Source organism: Armigeres subalbatus, chromosome 2 (assembly GCF_024139115.2).
Source record: "Armigeres subalbatus isolate Guangzhou_Male chromosome 2, GZ_Asu_2, whole genome shotgun sequence".
NCBI classification, from domain to species: Eukaryota; Metazoa; Arthropoda; class Insecta; order Diptera; family Culicidae; genus Armigeres; species Armigeres subalbatus.
This window is the reverse complement of record NC_085140.1, coordinates 157,054,214-157,076,931: the sequence shown is the minus strand read 5'-3', so window position 1 is coordinate 157,076,931 and position 22,718 is coordinate 157,054,214. Positions and strand designations below refer to the sequence as shown.

The 22,718-nt window shown below is 39.6% G+C and overlaps 1 protein-coding gene across 1 annotated transcript; it reads right to left on the bottom strand.

The window, feature by feature from the left end:
• Positions 1-13,138: 13,138 nt before the first annotated feature.
• Positions 13,139-14,168, bottom strand: LOC134215355 (chymotrypsin-1-like). Its single transcript, XM_062694567.1, has 3 exons — positions 14,048-14,168; positions 13,418-13,983; positions 13,139-13,355 (listed from the first exon to the last, which is right to left on the bottom strand). Exons 1-3 carry the CDS (start codon positions 14,094-14,096, stop codon positions 13,209-13,211), a joined length of 762 nt encoding a protein of 253 aa, XP_062550551.1. The 5' UTR covers positions 14,097-14,168; the 3' UTR covers positions 13,139-13,208.
• Between the last annotated feature and the right edge of the window lie 8,550 nt (positions 14,169-22,718).

Sequence of the window (22,718 nt, the reverse complement as noted above, 5' to 3'; positions counted from 1 at the left end):
TTGTGACTGAATTAGGTCACGTATGAGTTACAGTAACCCATGTGGAACATGTGTGCTGCTTGGGTATAAGACCGGTTGTCCTCTACGGTCATGAAACATGGACAATGCTCGAGGAGGACTTGCAAGCACTCGGAGTATTCGAGAGACGGGTGCTTAGGACCATCTTTGGCGGTGTGCAAGAAGACGGTGTGTGGCGGCGAAGAATGAACCATGAGCTCGCCCAACTCTACGGCGAACCCAGTATCCAGAAGGTAGCTAAAGCCGGAAGGGTACGATGGGCAGGACACGTTGCAAGAATGCCGGACAACAACCCTGCAAAGATGGTGTTCGCTTCCGATCCGGCAGGTACGAGACGGCGTGGGGCGCAGCGAGCGAGATGGGCAGACCAGGTGCAGAACGACTTGGCAAGCGTGGGGCGTATCCGAGGATGGAGAGATGCGGCCTCGAACCGTGTATTGTGGCGTCAAATTGTTGATTCAGTGTTATCTGTTTAGATGTTAACTAAATAAATGAATGAATGAACGTCTACAAGAATTGGCGAAGGTTTATATGAGTAAAGTATCATGCAAGTCGGACTTAATTATCCGGAAATTTTAAAAATAAACCAAATTTATAAGTAATACATGTTCTTTTTGCACCTGTTTCTGATTTTCATCCCCTCATATACAATCAAATATAAATTTAGATTTAGGAATCTGGAATGGTTGCTTTGAAAATGTAGTCATATAAGCGAAGAGTCAAGCATTTTTCACGGATAATCTAGCTTTCGAACTGAAATCTTCTTCTTCTTATTGGTATTACATCCCTACACAGGGACAGAGTCTCCTCGCAGCTTAGTGTTCATTAAGCACTTCCACAGATATTAACTGCGAGGTTTCTAAGCCAAGTTACCATATTTGCATTCGTATATCATGAGGCTACACGATGATACTTTTATGCCCAGCGAAGTCGAGACAATTTCCAATCCGAAAATTGCCTAGACCGGCACCGGGAATCCAACCCAGCCACCCTCAGCATGGTCTTGCTTTGTAGCCGCGCGTCTTACCGCACGGCTAAGTAGGGCCCACTTCGAACTGAAATGTAGCACTTTAATAAAGAAATTTAAAAAAAAGATACTGATATGTCGTTGGAATTTAAATATTAACAAATTTGGATTCAGATGTTCGTCTGAATAAATAACGATGAGTTGACATTTCATTTATCGCGAATAAACTATAGTAAGGATTATCCGGACGATAGTATTCAAACGGTAAAACGAAATAGAATACGAACTTTTTGTTTTGACTTCCATGAGTTTAATATTTTTCATAGCAGAAGAAACTATTTGAAGAAAAATTAAATTAAATATCCTTGTCTAAGGCTTGGTTTAAAAGAAAACTAAAATATGTACCAAAATTTGTCAAAAAAATCTGTACCATTCCAGTTAAATCTATATATGTGGCAACACTGATACTTATAATTGTCATCCATATAATCATCTACAATTTTCAGGACCGAAGAGGTTCTTCGAGAAATCATCAATTAATAATGTTCATAATGTGCATAATGTTTATAATATTTTATTCAGTTGTACCATGGTACGAATACCACCAGTGTGTCATTAGTATCAGACCCAATATTAATCAATACAGTCTAAGCATCAGTTTTTATTTGGTTCAGGTGAATATTTATGAATTGAGTTCAGTGCGAGATTTCCCTTGTTTCGGACAGCAGAACGATCGCGATTTTTTTTCATGAGCAAGGGTAAACGGAAATCTGCATCCAGACACCTGAGGAGGTTAACTCAGGTAGTGTGGGGATGGGTATGTTACCCGACCCACTAAAACCAAAACCCTTTCGCCAGTCCGTACCCCCGGCCCGCAATTAAGCAATACATCAGGGGGGGCTATTGAGAACGCTCACGCCTATGCTAACGCACTTGACGTTAATACACATCGACTTCAAGGGTGGTAACCTCACCACCCGTCGATCGTAAGCTATGATAGTAACCTGGCGATCCGTATCATAATCTCCGTTGGGGACGAGCACCCCGACAACAAACACCGCGCATGAACCGCAATGACCTCTATATCTACTTACGGAGGTCCCCGCAGCCCAACCGCGACATGTTAGTTGTCGGGTTGAGCAAAGTGTTCACTGCATCACAGGTGCCCTTCCAGAGCAGCACACATGTTACACATAAATAACACTAACTTATGTATGACATGATTTAGTCACAATTGAGTTGCTGCAACCAGATTCGCATGACTCGAGCTGCTTGGGTTACTGCATTCGTTGGTTTTGTTCAAGACGCCACCACCGCTGCAGTTTCGACATAATCTGTTGAGATGCTGTGTTCACCGTATTCCATATAACTTCCTCCCGGCACATCCTCTCGACGAGGTTGTCCGGGGTTGTATCCATACCGCAAACAAGCAGCATGGCATTGCGTTCTACCTCGAATCGTGGGCATGCGAACATCACTTGCTCTGCCGACTCTACCTCACATACACATTCTGGACACTCCGCAGAATCTGCGAAGCCAAACCTGTGTAGGAATTTTTTAAAGCAACCATGTTCAGACAACACCTGTGTTAGGTGGATGTTGACCTGACCATGTTTTCTATCGACCCAGTTGGACACATCCGGAATCAGTCTGTGGGTCCAACGACCTTTGACTGCGGTGTCCCATGCTCTTTGCCATTTGAGAAGCGAGGCTGCTCTCTTTATACGTCGCACGTGCACCGAGTCCCTTTCGTTGTAGCACTCCACATTTTCCTCTAGGAGTATGTCTATCGGCATCATCCCAGCTATAACGCACACCGCCTCATATGATATGGTTATGGGCTCGCGACACGTAGGCACATCAGCCGGTGTACTCTGATTAGTTTCTTTACATTGTACTCGGCCTTTAGTGCTACGGCCCATGCCGTACGCCATAGCGGATGATAGACAATGCTACGCCCGCTATCAACCTACGCACTTGACTATGTATCGCCGATCTGTTGGACATCATTCGTGATAAAGATTTTATCGCCAATGAAGCCCGCTGACATGCATAATCGACGTGGCTCGTAAAATTGAGCTTATCGTCGATCATCACGCCCAGATGCTTAAGAGACCTCACGGAGTTAACTGTGCAGGTCCCTACTCTTATAACCGTGACCGGTAATAAAGTTAACCAGTTCAGTGCGAGATTTCTCTTGTTTCGGACAGCAGTACAATCGCGTGATCGGCCGAATAATTGTGTTCTGCATTGCGCGACTGGTAATAAAGTTAACCATTTTGTTAAGAAAATTATTTTGAGCTTTTTAGTGGAATGTCTTCACTTGCCATGAGACGAGTTTGTACAATCCCATTAAATTCCACCACTTAATTGTATCTTGACAGATACGTATTTCGACCTCAACAGTAAGGCCGTCTTCAGTGTCTCGTACTTGACTCGACTTACGTGCGTGGCCGTTAATAAAGTTAATCAGTTCAGTGCGAGATTTCTCTTGTTTCGAGCGGGCTTGGTAGTCATATGGCTACTGCTTCTGTCTCATACGCAGGAGGTCGTGGGTTCAATCCCAGTCCGTTCCATTATCCTACTTTGTATCATTCTCTATATTTCTCATGTTCTAGCAATCGCTAGAACTGAAAATGGACTTCCATACCGTTTCCATTTGTGACCAGTCGCTTTGCGATGTCCATTACTCTATTAAGGAATCCCAATCCCAATTTATGTATATGAGGAAAAGCCAATAAAATACCTTAGCTAGCTAGTAGGGCCTGCTTATAAACTATGCATAAGTGTCTAAAATAATAAATAAATAAATAATAATTAAACTTAGCCATGCAATATAGCTAAAACATGCAATGTACTCTTAAGCTAGATAGAAAGCCGGTACAACGGTGAAATTGAATTAAAAGTACATAACACAAAACTGAATTTGTTAGCTCAGTGGTACAACACGACACATCCACAATACACCCCTCTACGCTGCCGAGATTGGTAACCGATGGATTTGAGCAACAGAACATTCCAGGAGCTCCGACGAAGAAAAGTGCTTTTCACCGGTTCCGACTTGGGTTGGAAAGCTCGACTCGGTCACTTGCTGATGATCCACGTTAGAGGCAAAAGCAAACTCCCAAAGAAAATCAAGTTCTGATAAGTGCTAGGAAGTGTCTAGATTCCTCAAAAGCTACAGTGGCAGCAATAGTCAACTAGATACTTTGAGTATCGTTAACCGAGTTGTTACGGTTATCTGGTTTGGAGCTGCTCAGCGCCACGGTGAATACAGTTCGACAGTATCAGTGCGGGCAGCACCATCAACGAAGACCCCCCCCTCCCTGTGCGGGAAAGCCATAGCTTCAGGCGGAAGCAAGAGAAAGCGCCAGGCTCCGGACGGGATCCTTATCGAAAGTATCACGGCGGTGATCACAGAAGTGAATTCCAGGCCAGGTGGCCGACTGTACGACGTTAATGGTAGGACATAGATAGGGCGATAGGGACGTTAGGGAACATTCCGAATAAAAACCGTCGTTTAACAGTATTATTGGTTTTTCCTCTTTTGTTTTAACCTCGGTGGAAAGAGCCGACCCTGAGTGGGCTGGGAGTCCTTGTGACTGAGCGGGCGTAACAAACGTTAGTTACATTCTCTTAAGCTAGATAGCATGACTAAGTTTAATTATTATTTATTTATTTATTATTTTAGACACTTATGCATAGTTTATAAGCAGTCCCTACTAGCTAGCTAAGGTATTTTATTGGCTTTTCCTCATATACATTAATTGGGGTTGGGATTCCTTAATAGAAGAGTGGACATCGCAAAGCGACTGGTCACACATTACTATTCCTATACCTTCAACTTCAGTATTCTAACAGTAATCTGCTAGAATTGGAAATGAACTATAGAGCTCGTTTCCTACATCCAATTAGAAATTCCATAAATTGCCTTTCTATCTATCACATTGGCAGCTCGTTAACCAAGACGGACCTCTGCCTCTCGAACCTAATCCAAAAATTCCAACAAATTCCGCATGAACTCGTGGCAAGTGCAGAGGTATATTCGGCTTGCAGTGGGTGAGTGATTGCATCATCATTTCCTCCCCCTTCCCTACATTGACTTGCATTCTGACGTGGCAAGCGCCAGTATGACCTAACAAATAAGATCACCAGTACTTGTACATTGAAGATGTGTGCTAGTCCCAAGCAAACATCTGTTGGTTCCCTGTGCAAGAACAGCTGATCTGGTCATAATGGAGTAGCAACTACGAGCAGTCAATCAAGCTCAAGCTCAAGGTTCAGGTGAATATTTATGAATTATGTTTTCACGATGCTGGCTGCTTATGTTTACATTTTAAACCGTTGTTGTCAGCCGCTCAAACGCACCAATAACAAGATCATTTTTTGCTCCGATTTTTCAACTTTTATAATGCACCCCGATTGTTTGACTGTGTTGGTAAGCAGTAAGCTAGCCATTCTGAATAACATGTCAAGAAGCCTTAAGTTCTTGGAATTTTAATAGTTTTGATTTTAATTGATGCCAGGTTGAAGGACGTGAGAAACATTTATGGATTGTAATTGTCCTCGTTCCGCTTGTTGTCTTGATGGTTAAGATTTGTAATTTTTTTTCAATAGCCCACATAAACTAGCAACCTTTCTCTCAATATATTTTATATGAACTTCCCATGATAAAATGGAATCTAAATGGATTCCAAGATATTTGAAAGAGTCTACTTGGTCAATTGAGAAACAATCTAAAACAGGATCTAAATGCACTGGCAATCGCTTTTTAGATGACTTAAAAACCATGTTTTTTGTATTCATTAAGTTGAAAGACAGAAGATTACTCGAAAAATACACTTTTAATAAATTTAAATCATGATTTATAGACTCAATTATCATATGAGGGTCACTATTTGGGTAAAATAGAGCAATGTCGTCTGCAAACAACCTTGGTAAACCAAAAATTTATAAACTTATACTGCCGCTAACCGTAGGTCATTCCCATCTGGATGTGGCATACATCCCAAGCAGCACACATGTTGCACCAAAAGTTTCTATTACCCATATATAACCGAATTTAGTCACATTTGAGTTGCTGCAACCAAATCAGTCTGGATTGTGCTGCTAGGGATATACAAATGGGACTGACTTGCGGTTACCGGTAGTATATCGCTTCGGCATGTTCACATTGACAAAAAAGATATGCTGTGTACACGATGGTATACAACATCGGAGCGGGCATCCATACAAATGTCATCTTAGACTAATTTTGTTAAGCTTAAACCATGTTTGAAGATTGATTTGTTATCAGACGTATGCTAGATTATCCAAGGACTTCATGAAGTACCAAACTTGAGTTCTACGGCTGTTCCGTATTGGTAAATTGTTTAAGTTATTGTATATATCCAAGCAGATCCGTTTAAGTAAGGTCAATGCTATTTTTAAAAACTACGATTATTGTGGCACTATTAACACCTAGGCCTTAAGATGTCAACTGTTCTGAAATTCAAGGGTGTCCTGGGTCGTCCAAAATCTCGATTTGGAAGTTTCATATCTATTATCCCTTGCGTTTAGCAACAAAACAATACACATCGAGCTCCGACAAAGTTATTCGAATAATTTTCATCTGTTATAAATAGCTTTAGCCTATGTGAAAATTGAACTTATATACAGTTTTCAGAAGAAGCAGGCTCTTCAACTAGTTCGCTCCATCTCGATGTAAGACTAGCTTTATGTACCCGGCCTTGCTCGGAATTGCCAATTTGGTTTGCAGTTTTCTTTTAAAATCGGAAAATGATAAAATCAATTGGTCAACAGGGTAATTGTGTTTACTTATTCATATTTTATTATTTGATTAAAAGAAGGCTTTTGGAAACACTGACTGATTTTGAAGAAGGGATCGTGGGTTTGAAAAGCCTTATTCCAGACAAACGTCTTTTTCTAAAGAAGGAAAAACATCCATCGATGCCATATTCCGGGCAAACGCATATTTTTAAAGAAGGGATCACACCCACCATTGCCTTATTCCGGGCAAATGCCTACTTTTAAAGAAGCAACACATCCACCATTCAGAAGGAAACACATTAATCATTGCCTTTCACTGGGCATACCATTATTCCGACGAAGGGTAACAATTATGATTGTTTTATACCCAGCAAATGCTTGCTTCTTATGCAAGATTTTTCTGATGCTGTTCTTAATTATCCCATATGTCCTTCATGTCGAATGACCTTAGGTCGAATAGTATTATGTTAATGGTCTGCTATATTCAGAGATATGTCATTTTCAGGGAAATGTCATAATCTGGGATACGTGTATCGGGAAGTATCATTTTTGGGAAATATAATTTTCGTTAGAGTCATTTTTGGGGAAATGTTATTACAGGGAAAATGTTATTGTCGAGGTTTGGTATTTTTAAGGAATTCGGGCAATTTGTTTTCGGAGCATTGTACAATGTCAAAGAACCTTGGATGTACTAAATAAGAGGGATTTTAAATTAAGTCGTTTTCTAAACAATACCCAACCCCAATAACCACCCCCCCTCCCATTCCAAAAGTTCCTTCCAGTCTCTATATAATAATTTCTTTTGGGTAGAGATTACGTGTTTACGTGTTTGGTTTGAATTGACCCATGCGATAAAAAGGTATGCTAAACTGTTCGTTCAATAAATATACAATCCCTCTCATTCAGCTATGACACTTCTACCCAGTCTGATATAGTCTTCCTTAGACAGATAATATGAGTTCCAAATTAAGAGGACATCGATAAATGGGTTCAGAAGTCATGCTGAATTCATCGGTAACTAAACAATACTCCTCTCCCACACCCTCCCCTTTTTAAAATGAATTACTCATATCAACTTCAATCGCTTCCTTAGGACAGACAATATTTGATACAAATTTGGTTCAAATCGGTCATGAGGCTCAAGATTTACATTGAGTTGATCGATTGCTAAACAATACCCCTCCCCTCATACCCTCCCTCTTTTGTAAAGAGCATCCCTAACCTCCTATCGTCGTCTCCTAAAAATAAAGAATTTGTGTTCCAAATTCGGTTGAAATCGGCCAAGGGGATCAGAATTTACACTGAGTTAATCGATAACTAAGCAATACAACCCCCCACACACCCTCCCTCTTTTCCAAAGAACATGCTTAACCCCATATCGTCCCCTCCTTAAGATAAAGAATTTGTGTTCCAAATTCGGTTGAAATCGGCCTAGGGGTTCAGAATTTACACTGAGTTGATCGATAACTAAGCAGTACTCCTCCCCCCACACCCTCCCCCCTTTTCAAAAAGCATGATTAACCCCCTATCGTCCCCTCTGTAGAATAAAGAATTTGTGTTCAAAAATTAGTTGAAATCGGCCAAGGGGTTCAGAATTTACACTGAGTTGAACGATAACTAAGCAGTACTCCTCCCCCCACACCCTCCCCCTTTTCCAAGGAGCATGATCTACACCCCTATCGCCCCCTCTTTAAGACAAAGAATGTGTGTTCCAAATTTGGTTGAAATCGACCAAGGGGTTCAAAAGATACACTGAGTTGACTAATAACTAAGCAATACCCCTCCCCCCACACCCTCCCCCTTTTCCAAGCAGCATCCCTAACTCCCCTATCGTCGTCTCCTTAAGATAAAGAATGAGTGTTCCAAATTTGGTTGAAATCGGTCAATGGGTTCAGAAGTTATGCTGGAACATACATACAAACATACATACAAACATACAAACATTGAGTTTTATATATATATAGATATAGATAGATAGATAGATAGATAGATAGATAGATAGATAGATAGATAGATAGATAGATAGATAGATTTAATCATTTACCGGTGGTTTTTAGAGATTATCAGATTGTTGCACCAAAAGTAACGATCACGGTTGTAGCTTTTGAAACGACAAATCAGATTAAGGTGAAGGTGGGTTGAGTACCAAAACAAAGCTTTGAAAGTATTGGTACAATACAAACTGTCATATACTGTAGTAGTATTGGTGTCGTATTTATGAAAAAACAAAGAATGTTAGTAGGGTGGTTCAAAAAACGACCGAGCTCCGAGCTTGATTCCGTCCCATGCTCCGAGTGTCAGGCTTGAGAACAAGCCGGTTCAAGTTTGTATGAAAACTATTATGGGAAACTAAACCTTTCATTATATGGCTACAGCGCCTCCCCTCCAAACGCTGGCAAAAAGAGAACCCACATAGCTGAAAGCAACATTCCAGAGACTTCACTGAACGCACCTTAGGAAAGATCCGTTGAAATAGCATTTTATACTCCGCTCACCCCCATTTCACACTTTTTGTATGAAGTATCTGCTCCTGGTGCAATAGATATCACAGAAAAAAATGTGGCTATTTTGTTGAATTACACAATTACACAAACACAATGTCAGCGGAACGGAAACGGTAAACTTAACAGAAAATATATGGGATAACTGTCAAATTTGCCGTTTCCGTTCCGCCGACATTGTATTAGGGGCTTTATTATTATGCTAAAGATTTGCAACCTCGATTAAAATCGACTCCCAACTATTGGAACGTCCATTCAATATGCATTGTCTAAGGAGTTAAAGCTCTTGAATTTCATCATATGGTCATATGGTCTTCCCCTCGTCAGCGCCCAATCACGGAGTGCCACAATCAGAATAATGTAAAATTCAACCACGCCATATCAACTGCCATACAAAACTGAAACGACCTGTGCACGGTAAGCCGCTATTCAAACCGACCGAAACCAGCGATCGACACCCAAAATATGAAACATAATCGACTGAGCGTCCTTAGCCGTGCGGTAAGACGCGCGGCTACAAAGCAAGACCATGCTGAGGGTGGCTGGGTTCGATTCCCGGTGCCGGTCTAGGCAATTTTCGAATTGGAAATTGTCCCGACTTCCCTGGGCATAAAAGTATCATCGTGTTAGCCTCATGATATACGAATGCAAAAATGGTAACATGGCTTAGAAACCTTGCAGTTAATAACTGTGGAAGTGCTTAATGAACACTAAGCTGCGAGGTGGCTCTGTCCCAGTGTGGGGATGTAATGCCAATAAGAAGAAGAAGAATCGACTGAGCGTGGCGGAGCAAAATCAGTTTTGAACCACCCTGTTTATTAGTTTGCTGCTATCGGTACCAGTGTTTACATTTGCTCCGCGATCAGTTTTTAATCGTTTTCTTCGGGCAAAAATTGCAGTTTATATTAAGTTTTCGCTTCAAAGAAGTGACTTGAGCATGAGCATGAGCATGATTGACCGCCCACGGTTGCTACTCCGTTATTGCCAGGTTAGCTGTAATTATACAGAGAACCAACAAATGAAGTTTGGGACTAACATCATCTTCAATGTGTAAGAACTGGTGACCCAAAAATAAGCAATACCAGCGCCGGCCGTGTCCGAATGCAGGTCAATTAAGGAATGGGTAGGAGAATGTTGACATGATACTCGCTTTGATAGAAGCCGACGAGTCATCTGCACTTCCACGAGAAATCACTGGGATGTTGGATATATGGGGTAGGAAGTGTGGCAGGGTTCGTTTTGGTAAACGGTATGCCGTGAATAGCGTGTAGTTTAATCGATGAAAACAAAACAAAATAATTTTATTTTGAAGGCCGCACAAAGCAAAACAAAATTTCGGTAACTAGCCGATCGTTCTGCTCACCGCACAAAGCAGAACAAAATTTTGATGACCAACCGATCGTTTAGCTTACTGAAGAAACATGTCTGGGCGCGATCTAAACTTTTACTATCTAATTAATTAAACGCGATCTCTGATCGTTCTATGTCTAATACAAAACACAAACAAACCTGCACTGATTGTTTCACTTTTATATTAATATACTCGCCCGCACAGCAGAACCCGGCATTCCGATAACCGCGCGATCGTTCTGTGTCCAACACAAAAACTTTCACTCGCATTCAATCGTTATTACTCGCCCTCTGGATCGAAAAAGAAAAAAAAAAGAAACAAAATCGATGAAAAAACAATCGAAAACCCACAAGACGACAAAAATATAACAATTTTACTTACAACAGCTCCATATTTTTCTAGCCTGGAATCGTTATCTCGATTATCCTTGTCGAAAACACAACTCATTTCCAACACACTAGCATTGACTATAGCTTATAGGAGAATGGGAGCAATATGCCCTAGCCAGACAAAAAACAGCTATATGTTGATTAAAACGATTTGAGAGTATTTTTACCTTATGCGAGATTTAAACAACGTACACACTTAACATAAATCGCAGGTTTTTATGAAATTTCATCATCTATTGGGCTGTACATGTAACGTGTATGCCGGAAGAAAGAGCATCAAAAGTTATGTTTAGCAGAGAAACTGGAAGAGGACGTTGGCTCCGGGGTAGGGCCCACACTCGCTAGCTGTGTACAATCTAGGAAGATGTGAGTGCTTCCAGCCTGTGTTCAGGGAGACTGGCGATTGGCGGACTGGTACATATTATGGTTCCAGTTGAAAATCGAATTTCGAATATTCGAAAACCGATTTTATTCGCGTTCATCTTATAGCGCGCCATTGCGAAACTAGTGCACTTTGTTCGCAACGAAAGCGCTATGCAGATGCGCAGTAATGAAGCTTGAGACTAATAGGAGAAAATTTGATTTTCGTGACTTCAAATATTACATTACACTTGGTTTTGTTCCGGACAACACGAAGTGTATGACCATCATAGGTAGGATTATGAAGGTATATTGTATGTACATATATGTGGGTAAATCTATCGAGTATTTGTAGTAAGTTCCAAATCAATCAACTAATATATGACAAGTGAAGACATTCCACTAAAAAGCTCAAAATAATTTTCTTATCAACTAATATCGATAAAATTCACTTTCCCTTTCCGGGACTCAGTATGTATATGTGTTGTGTACGACAAGCATGCTTTCTTCGCTAATGTTGTACTACAATGGTGCAAGCATTCGAAACTCGAAATTTTGTTCAGAACACCGGTTCATATAAGTCTTCAATGAAATTGTTGTTTATTAAAAGATGACTTCCGGGGTAACAAAAGTTAAGAGGTCGATTGACGGTTGACTACCAAATAAACGAAATTTATTGAAATTGATTCCAATTAATCTATTTTAACCGTACATCACGCGCGCGGTCCTGAAACGCTTATGCAGGGTCATTTGTGCTCGAGTTTTAATCGAGGAGGTCGGTGAATTAACTGCTAGAAACAATACCAGCCTTGTACAATACACTTCAATCAGATAAAAATGAAAATCAAATTATGATAACATATAAAGATCTTTGCAAATGATCCATTTACCTGAATTTCTGGAACAAGTATGAAATAATACTCTACACCGGTTTACGAAGATGATATGGGTTTCAAAATCTTTTGTGCATGTACAACGTACACCGTAATATAAACCGGAACAAACTCACCGAATTCGGTCAAAACGCAGACAGAGCACAGCTGAGGTTTGTTCTGGAGATGGCTTCGGGCATCGAGCAGTCGTTCCAGGCCTCATCTTCCACTAGATGTATCGCTTGCTAACACGTAATAATTTTAAATACAGTCCACCACAACTTCGGGAAATTCGGCTCGGCGTGTCATCGGGGCGTCGAACTTGTAAGCGTATTTCTCGTTTGTAGTTTGAAGATGCTTCACGTTACCAATTCATGCACCCGATAGAAAGGACACTGACACTGACTTCACATTGAAAAAAATACTGGATAGGAAAAAATCGTGACAGCGGATTGTCGTTTTCGCTTCAAAGAAGTGACTTAATCCAAAAAGTGAAGTTTAATTTGCCTTCCATCAACATTTCGGGCTGCTCATGTGCGGAGAAGTGTGTAAAAAATTGATTTTTTCAATGCCCTTTGAGAAGAAGTGGAGTGCAGTGATAAATCCACCAAACCGCGGACGGCTGTTAAATTGGCACGAAACTGCTGGTTCATGCCATATATAGAGCCGAAATGCATAGGACTCTTTGAAAAAACATGTTAATTATCACGGGAAGTACATAAATATACTGTGAACAGGTTAGTAATCTGAATATTAAACTTTTGTTCGATGCATTCGAATGTTGGTGGGAGAGGAGTGCGGGAGGTGTGGGGTTGACCCGTGGAAGGTCCGGTGCCATATTGACTGCCATCGTGGTACTCTTCCAACTATGTCCTTAAGAGGAATCCATCAATTTAGTTACGCCCTTATGATTCTAATGCAAACAATATGTATTTTATTAAATAATCATTCAATTTCATATTTTGCTGATCACAATAAACTTTAACTTATGTTTTCCTGAATAAAATCAATGTAATATGAAACCTTAGTCAACACTCCGGGATAAGGTGCGACGGTGCATGGTTTGACACTCCAAGACACAATGCCAACTTGTACTCCATTGTGCAGCAGAGGACCACCAGAATCGCCCTAAAATATTCAATTGTCAATCATTTCAACATACCCTAAATAAGACCACAAGAATTACTCACATTGCATTGTCCTTTTCCTCCTTCCGGTACGGCAGCGCAAATGTGACTCGGATAGATGTGGTTGTTGTGGTACACATTGCACTGCGTATTGGGAACGACGAAGTAGTCCACCTGTTGCAGCGTGGTCGGTAGATCGCCATCGGTCTCCAAACGGCCCCAGCCTATCAGGGTAACATCCAAGTTGGATTCGTCCAACTCGAACCATTTTGTTGCCAGTTGCACGGGTTGAATAGTTTCACTGAACACCAGCGGTTCCTTCAGCTTGAGGAGCGCGATATCGTTCACGTAGCTGTTGCTCGCATCGTAATACGGATGGATGACCACATAGGAAATGTAGTGAATGGATTCGTCAACATCTCTTGATACATCGGACCGACCAGCCTGGATCGATTGCAGAATAGGCGTGGTATAGTAGTTGACGCAGTGCGCCGCGGTTAGAATCCAGTTTTCGTTGAGAATGCTTCCGCCACAGGAATGGCTGCCAGTCGAACCACGTAAAGACACCACAAAGGGGAAGTCGGAAATAGATGCGTCCGTGCCATTCACGATTCTGGTTGTGGGGGCAGCTGAAGTATTGAAATAGTTTCAGAATTACAATAATCGGGTTACCGAAAAAGTGCAAATACTCACCAGAAGCTACCTGGATTAGAAGGACAGCACCTATTAGTTGTGCGATCATGGCTGGATGATGGCGTAATGATGGCCGAATGAATTGTTTTATGTCACTCAAAGGCTATTCAGATGGGAAAAAACGGATCTCAATGACACTAAACCATTAAAGATTACCGTTATCGCTTCAGACGGATTGTTTTAACTATCGGACAATGCTTTGATATGATATCGTCACGCCGTATTAAGTGCCAATATTTTGTTAGTGTTTTGACAAACGCAAATTGAATCTTTGATAAGTTAATCTCAAACTGTGAATGTACGTGCTTGGTCATAAATCATTTCCGACTATAATGACTTCTGACTATAATGTAGGCAATGGTCAGTGAATTTTGTTTTTCGGTTCATGGTATTAAAATTTCATGTTTAATGGAAATCTATCAGTTTCAATCAGGTAAATCATTTATAAAAGATTAATTTCAAAAGCTTCATCTGATTGATTAATTCGTAACTAATCGATCTTATGATCTTTTGTAATTTAATGATAAGATGTGTTAGATTCCTTGGCTTTTGGGATTACTATGCAGAACTGTTAGACAATTTGTTTTCATTAGATTCTTCTTTTTGGCTCGATTTTTCTGACTAAAAATCCAAACTCTTTAAAAACTCAATAATCAAGTTAACTTTTAATTGGTAATTCGTGTGAAAATAATTGTTTCTAAAGAGAATATCCCCGAACTCACGCAGTGCAATATCACAGAAAAGTGGCGTGTAGTATTTGTTATAACAAATAAGGTGAGGACTAAGCTGCTTTTTGAAAGAGCCGCACTTGGTTTTATTTAAAACCGTCTCCCAGGTACAATAAGTACCAATATTAACATTGCCCAGAACTTACCGTGTCTTTGGTCAAAGTGTTTTCAACCTTCGTTAAGGATGAAAGGTATGTAACAAACGGAAGAAGGTATTTAACAACAACATTATACATATGTGCTCGACTTGCGGTTAGCGGCAGTATAGAAAGTAGCAAATCAAAAATCAGTCTTTCAACCATGTTCCACACTTTCGAACAGATAACTTACGAGGTGCGTCATTCCATTCCCAATAATGGCTAATTACCATCAATTACGCTAATTTGTACCGGTCATTCAATTGTCACGTACCATTGAATCCAATCATCGTTTGGTCTGCAGCTGTGTAGAACTTGGCCGATGCATCTTCCTTCTAGTCGTCCGGGCTCTTACTAGATAAAACACCTGCACCTTCCCCTGAAAAGGTGCTATCTTCTCCCGTCTCAATTCTAACGAATAGCTCTCTAATGGTGAGAGAGTGTTCGGCACGAAGGCGAATGGTCACACTCAATTGCTGATAGGGGAAAATGAGTACCAACACGATGACCGAAAATATCCTGGGGAAATTATGAACGGAGTGTTCATTCCAAGCTCCCCCAGGCAATTATCTGTATCCGGGGGTTCCAAACGAGCATCCAATGAAAAGAGCAGAAAGTTGTTTATAGAATGTTCAAGACCAACTGATTTCGCCTGAAGTAAGAGAGGTGATTTGATTTATTTTGTCAAAAATTTAAGACGCTTCCAAGCAATGTGGACTATTCTCAAAACATTTGAAACTCTATTATAAGATTTTATAAGCTTTCAGGAAGCTCTAATTTCAGCCAGGATTGAAGGAATTCGCATTAATTGGCAGTATTGAAAAGCAACAAACTAATTAAGAAGTTACGAGCGCTGTATTAATCAAAGCAGCTCTTCGAATTATGTGATGAAAATATATTTCCAAAAACGGCCCACGGATCTAAAATGTAGGGCATGTCGCGGCTAGCTTGGGGAGAGTTGGGTGGTTGACAACGGTAAGGAGTCAGCTCGGGTCAACAGCTGAGTGAGAGCCTAAGCTGTTGCTTCTTGAAACACCGACTACGGGAGCTAACAGCCTACAGCTTTTGGGGGTGGAAGATGAATAAGAAAACAGATAATCCGTTCAGTGGCGTTAACGCTGGTGTCGACTGACACAGGGCTAAAGGATGATGGTGGTGGAAAGCGTGCAACAAATGAAAAGTCACGATCCTCACATTTTATTCTCCTGTTGGCTATATCGCGTGGGGAGAATCCGGCGAAGAAGATGTTACCCCCTAAGGGGATTGAATAAAATGAGCGGCTATAAATAGCACTATTTTATTCTGATGGTGTTGTGACGGTGGGATTTTGCGGTGGCCGGGATGATTTATGAAGTTTACTTTAGTTTGCAAATCAACAATGTAGACGATGATAGGCAATGGCCGTTAATTTAGCCCGGGTAGGTGTGGGCTAAGTGGGATTAAGCACGGAACCTTGGGCTGTTTTTATTTATGCGCTTGAGAGTGATGAAGTTTAAAATAAATGTATAAATGAGCAAATTGAATGACTTGTAAGCGAATTCGCCGCAAACCCGTAATAACATTTTATACACTGTGCCACCAAAGTACTCTTTAATGGGTGAAAAAGTACCCACTATGAAGTTAAATAGTTCAACTCATTAAAAGAGTAAACAGCGTTTACTCATTAATGGGTAAACTGTTTGTATGTCAGATTAGCGTGTGATTTTTACCCATTAAGATACTTTTATTGTAAAATGTGTAAAAATCACTCCTTATTGTTCAAAAATTAAATTCTCCCGAATATAAATATTGAAACTAATCCTTATTATTTAACGACAAACATGTTAATAAAAGTAAGCAGAAAAATAATATTATTTATTCAATAAACGTAAATGCACATCATAACTTTAAACAAATCAATAGTTGTTCTTTCCACCGGTGGCTCCAAACTTTCTCATCTCTACGTACTCTCCTGATTGGAAATTGGAACTACTGATATGCATGATCAGACCGGTACCGTTGAGGGTATTAGCAGGTTCTAATATACTGGAGCACGGGATCTGTTGTTGTACTCATTATTTTGACAGTTTCATATATTGAAAAATAATGGGTGGTTTTTACGCTTTAAAGAGTACTGTTGGGTTTACAGTGTAATGAACTAAAATAGAGAATAGAACAACGAGCCATTTGTTATAAGAAAGGAATTATTGCTAGTCTGTTAGTTAATTGTTACTCTCGATGCTACTAGAGGCCGAGTATGCCCCTGCATCTACAAGATAGGGATAGGATCAGACCATTAGTGATTAATCATAGATTTAATCATGATTAATGAATAATGAGTTATTTAATCATTATTCATTAATCATAATCATACAAAAAATAGGATTCAATAATTAATCACTAATCGTTAATCATAGATTTTTGCATTTAATCATTAATCACTAATCGTATTCATGATTGTTTTGAGTTTATTCATTAATCATCAATTTTAATCATTGCATACATCGCTTTTATTCATTATTCTTTAATCATAATCATACAATTTTTATACCTTGAATATCATAATTTGGTAGAAAGGTTACTTGATTATTGATCATTATGCAAATCATTCAATTTGATTATTCATAATCATTAATCATTAATCATATCGATCGTTAATCATTAATCATACACATATTGTGTCAACATTTAATCATAATCGGTAATCGTTAATCATACTTCAAACGTTTTATTCATTAATCATAATCGTTAATCATTGTCAAAAACTAATTTAATCGTTAATCATAATCATTAATCATTGTCAAAAATGAATGAATCATTAACCATACCCAAGTAACCATTAAGCATTTCAATGCCTATAAGCAGCATATAAGCTATCAAAATGCTTCTATACTCTATAAAATTTAAAACCATTAAGCTTTAAAACTAACCGTATATGAGCATATACAGTCCTATCCCGATTTTGGCAACACCCGTTTTTGTCTACCCCCGATTTTGGCAACACCCGTTTTTGGCAACATTTTCTTCCCGATTTTGGCAACAACCTCGAAAATATTTTTTTTATTACTTTTTAGAGCTAAAACCTTTTTATTAATACGTAATAGGATAAACAATACCAAAAGTGAATGTCATTAAGGTTTGCATGCGTTTTAAGGGCTCTGTACGAATAGTGGGCACTTTCACTGAAATAATGAACCACCACTCGTATCACCGCTTATTGTAAACAATATCTATTGGAACTTTTCTGCTCTTTTTATTCACGTTTTCCATGTCTCTATTCACACTATCCTAATCTAACCAGCCCACCGTAGATTGCCGTATTTTTTAGCATTCTCACTGATTTTGATGCTCTGTCGCGGGGCAAGTTATGAGCTTCCTAAGATCTTTGAAATTGGACGTTCGATGATTCACCGTTTGATGATCTTCAACGCTCGACAATGGAAGCCTATTGAGTGAAGCGAATCACTTGGTAACACAACAATGAACGTCGTTACGGTGCGCTGATAAAAAAAAGCCATTCAAGGATTCTAAAATAGAAAACCACTATGAGTCTGGAACTCTAGCACACTGAATGGGAGGCGTTGATACTTTCTCTCGACTATCTTATCACCTTGAAAGAAGAGCGAGGTACTAATGCGAAAATCGTTGCTTACATGGATACCTCACCACGGCTTGGCTTGTTAGACGGTGTTGCTCATTGTTTATCACAGCAACGATCGCTCCTACTCGTTGTTTGGCATCCATCTGAGCGAGGCAGTTCACTCATTGGCTATGGATGCTACGATTGCAATAGATCAATGCTCACTCACACTTTCAATGCCTGCTCTCGAGTGTTCTGTTTGTGATGGCGAAGTATCAGAAGTGGAGTACCTCCTGTGAAGTTCCCATGAGATCGCTGGTGTAATTCTAGCTGCTTCGATAGGCGAGTGATGTGTCACATGGTTTTATTATTATTTATTCAGTCTAAGGCCGGAGGGGCCTCTGCGGTACATAACGTCTTTGTCCACTGCTGTACGTCACCAGTCACGCAGTCTACGGAGGGTCCGAAATCGTCTTCCATATGATCGATCCACCTTGATCGCTGCACACTTCCCCTTCTTGTGCCTGTCGGATCGTTGTAGAGAACCAAGCATTGTCCAGATATCGTGTACAAGGAGGACTACCACCACCGGTTTAATGAAGGAGTCTGTTTGGTACGGCGGTGAACTCTATTCGATTGGAGTATTTTTTGGAGTCCAAAGTACGTACGCTTTCCTGCCACGTTGCGTCTGCTGGTATCGTTATCGGAGGTCAAGTTAGCCCAACTACACGAATTCTTCATTCGATTTTGTCGCCATTGATACAAGCTCGTGGTGAATGGCCGTTGTCTTCTCTAGAGCCTACTTCGTCTTCAACGTGTTAATGACTACCCAACAAGCAATTTAAACTGAACAAGCTAGTTTTTTAGCTGAAGAAGCTTATTTGCCACGAAACAAGCTTCTCTTCAGCTTCCAATGTTTGTTGGGTAATACGATCTGCTTTGCTTCCCTCTTCAGTCTGCAGTCTGATGTAGGATTTTTACATCTTTTCAAATTTATAATAATGAAAGTAGTGCATGGAGAACTGGAGTGCGATGACCTGTCTGACTGTTGTCGAGTGTCAGAGGTGGCATGCCGCAAATGGTCTTCCAACTTCCACTTGGCCACACTGTCACTCGTATTGCGAGGTGCATATTGTGCTCATGGATCAATCATTGCCGCCTGAAATATTCCTGGGTTGAGAGCTAGGGGACCTAGTCGAAAGGAATTTGGTTTTAGTGAGTCGAGTGTAGTTAACCCATACTCACACTACATTGGATACGCTTGACCAATGTGCAGAATGCAGATTTCCGTTACCATTTTCTAAAACAATGGAACGTCTTATGCCTTGCGTTCATTTTTTCCATAATGTCAGCGAAAATTGTGCACAGAACTTTACTCTTAATCACGCCGACCACAAGAAAGTTCACCTCCATCAAAATCCACTATATAAGAATTCAAAATTTGTAGCACATTTAGACATCTTGTATCCGTCGGATCGCAATTTGATTTAATAGTGAATAATGATAAAAACAAGCATTTTGTTGTAGTAAAATTTATATGAGATGTCAGATTGAAGTCAGCACTTCAATGGACTACAATAGAAACGTTTTTTTATCACCACAAATTTATGTAAGGACGTGGCCGACGCTATTGTTAATTTCAAATATTATTTATTATTAAATTTGTATTATGAAATTGGTTAATTAGTTGCATCATCGATTAATTACCATTCTTGAGTTTGTTTCAATTTTGTTTGAACTACAATCTCCGAGTTATGAATAATATAGCAAAAATCATCATTCAAACACACTCCACATACTTTGTAGTACATATTCAAAGTATTTAGCTTCAATCAATGAAACAAAAAAAATGAAATTTTGTATAAAAATTTTTTCCCGTTTTTGGCAACATCCCCATTTTGGCAACATTAAAATCCGGTCGTGTTGCCAAAATCGGGAAGGGACTGTATTACAGTTTCGTAGAGCTATCGAACCTTATGTGAGTGACGTTTCCTCAACCAAAAATAAAAAAGATGTATATTAAAAAGACTCAGAATGGATGGTGCTGATATTTGGCAAAAATTCCTAAGAAGCGGAAGATACAGACGAAACTTAGTGGAATATGATAATTATCATCCAAATAATGACTGTGTGCCATCGACTAGTAACAGTTTTGAAAGTGATACTTTGATATATTGCTCTTCCAGAGAAAACTTTCCTCTTTACGGTTCAATTTTAAAACTACCGCAACTGTCACTTCATACTGTTTCTCTATTGCTTGGCATGGCATTCTACGATAGCAACGCTAAATATCAGATTTTTGTTTCAGTGTATTGCAGATTTTCAGGCTTGCGGTAGAACTTTGACAGCTGCGGAAGAACTTTACGGAATCCGCAAAATGGAAAATTTTGAAAAGATCCGCAATATATGCGAAAACCCAATTCAGACATGTCCGACAACCCCGGAGATCACTGGAATGAAGCTGAACCGACAGATAATAACGATACCAATTCCGACACTGATGCAGATGCCTTTGAAGAATCTTCCTATTACAGTCCGGCAGAAGCATCTGATTCAGAGGAGGACGATTCTCAGAGCTTAGCGTCATTTTTACAAACTTGGAGTCTTGACCACAAAATACCACATAATGCGTTAAAACCTCTGTTAAACCGCCTTAGCAAAATGGATCGCACTCTTCCTACAGACCCAAGAAGACTACTTGGAACCCCTCGTAAACTACCAGATTTGATAAACATCTCAGGTGGTCAGTACTGGCATCAGGGGCTAGGTAAATTATTTCTTCACGATGCTTAAGATTGTTCCTAAATAATTTTTCTAAATATTTTATAGATATTTGTCTTCGCCGAGTATTTTCAGATATTACACACCCACAATGTATTTCAATAAATATAAATATTGATGGTCTTCCGCTCTACAAAAATGGGACCGAACAAGTGTGGCCTATTTTGTTTAACATATTCGAATTGCCACACATACCGCCAATGATTATTGGTATTTTTCATGGAAAATGCAAACCTAAATTTGTCGAAGAATTTTTGAAACCTTTCGTGGACGAAGCTGGACCTATTTTGAAATCTGGAATATGTATCAATAATAATTTGCTATCGGTCAAGATACGAGCATTTATTTGTGACTCGCCAGCAAGGGCATTTATAAAAGGTATTGATAAATTTCAATAATCTATACGTAAATTTACTTATTTTTTTACGTACAGGATCTGTGAACTTCAACTCGTTTCACGGGTGCTTAAGGTGCACCACCGTTGGTAAACACTCCAAAGAGCTGCGTGTGAACGTGTTTCCGGTGACTGATGCTCCAAAACGAACCGATGAAGAATATCGTTCGTAACCGGTCTTATGGCGAACACCAGCAAATATGTAAAATCCGAGAAAGTGGAAAACTAAAAAAGATTTTTGTTGAGTCTCCTTTGCTCCGTCTACCTATTGACATGATTGAGGATATAATAGTATCTGACTCGTTGCATTTACTACATTTAGGTATAACTAAAAAAATGCTAACTATTTATAGAGACGGACAAGCGTACCACGCAAAGTGGTCAAACCCGACTGTTGAAAACATCAATAAGATCCTAAACAATATCAGATTGCCTTGTGAAATTCATAGAAAAGTTCGTGGATTGCATTTTCTGTGTCATTGGAAGGCATCAGAATGTGCATCATTTTTAAACTACATTGGAATTGCGCTTCTGAAACATTTAGTTGATAACGAACAGTACGAAAATTTCATTAATTTGTTCTACGCCGTTACGATTTGCTCAAGTGGTCATTACAAAAAATATCTACCTGTTGCTCAAAACCTTCTAGACTTATTTATTGAAAACTATAGCAAATATTTTCATAATATTTCAAGTAACACACATAATCTTACTCATATTGTTGCAGAAGTTGACAGATTTGGTCCATTATCAACAATTACCTCTTATCCTTTCGAAAATTTCTTGTATGAAATCAAAAAAATGGTCCGTTCTGGTCGATTACCACTAAATCAAATAATTAACAGGATTTCTGAGAAAAACCAGTACCATCAGTGTGATAGTCAATTGGATCAATCATACCCCATTATGAAACAACGTGTAAAACACAATGACAGAAATTTCACGTGTTGCATATTGCAAGAAGGTTTCACATTGACAAACAGATTCGAAGACAAATGGTTCTTATCGCTCGATAAAAATCGATTGTTGCTATAAGTTTTGTTAATGAAAGAGGGGTTGTTGGTTCAGAACT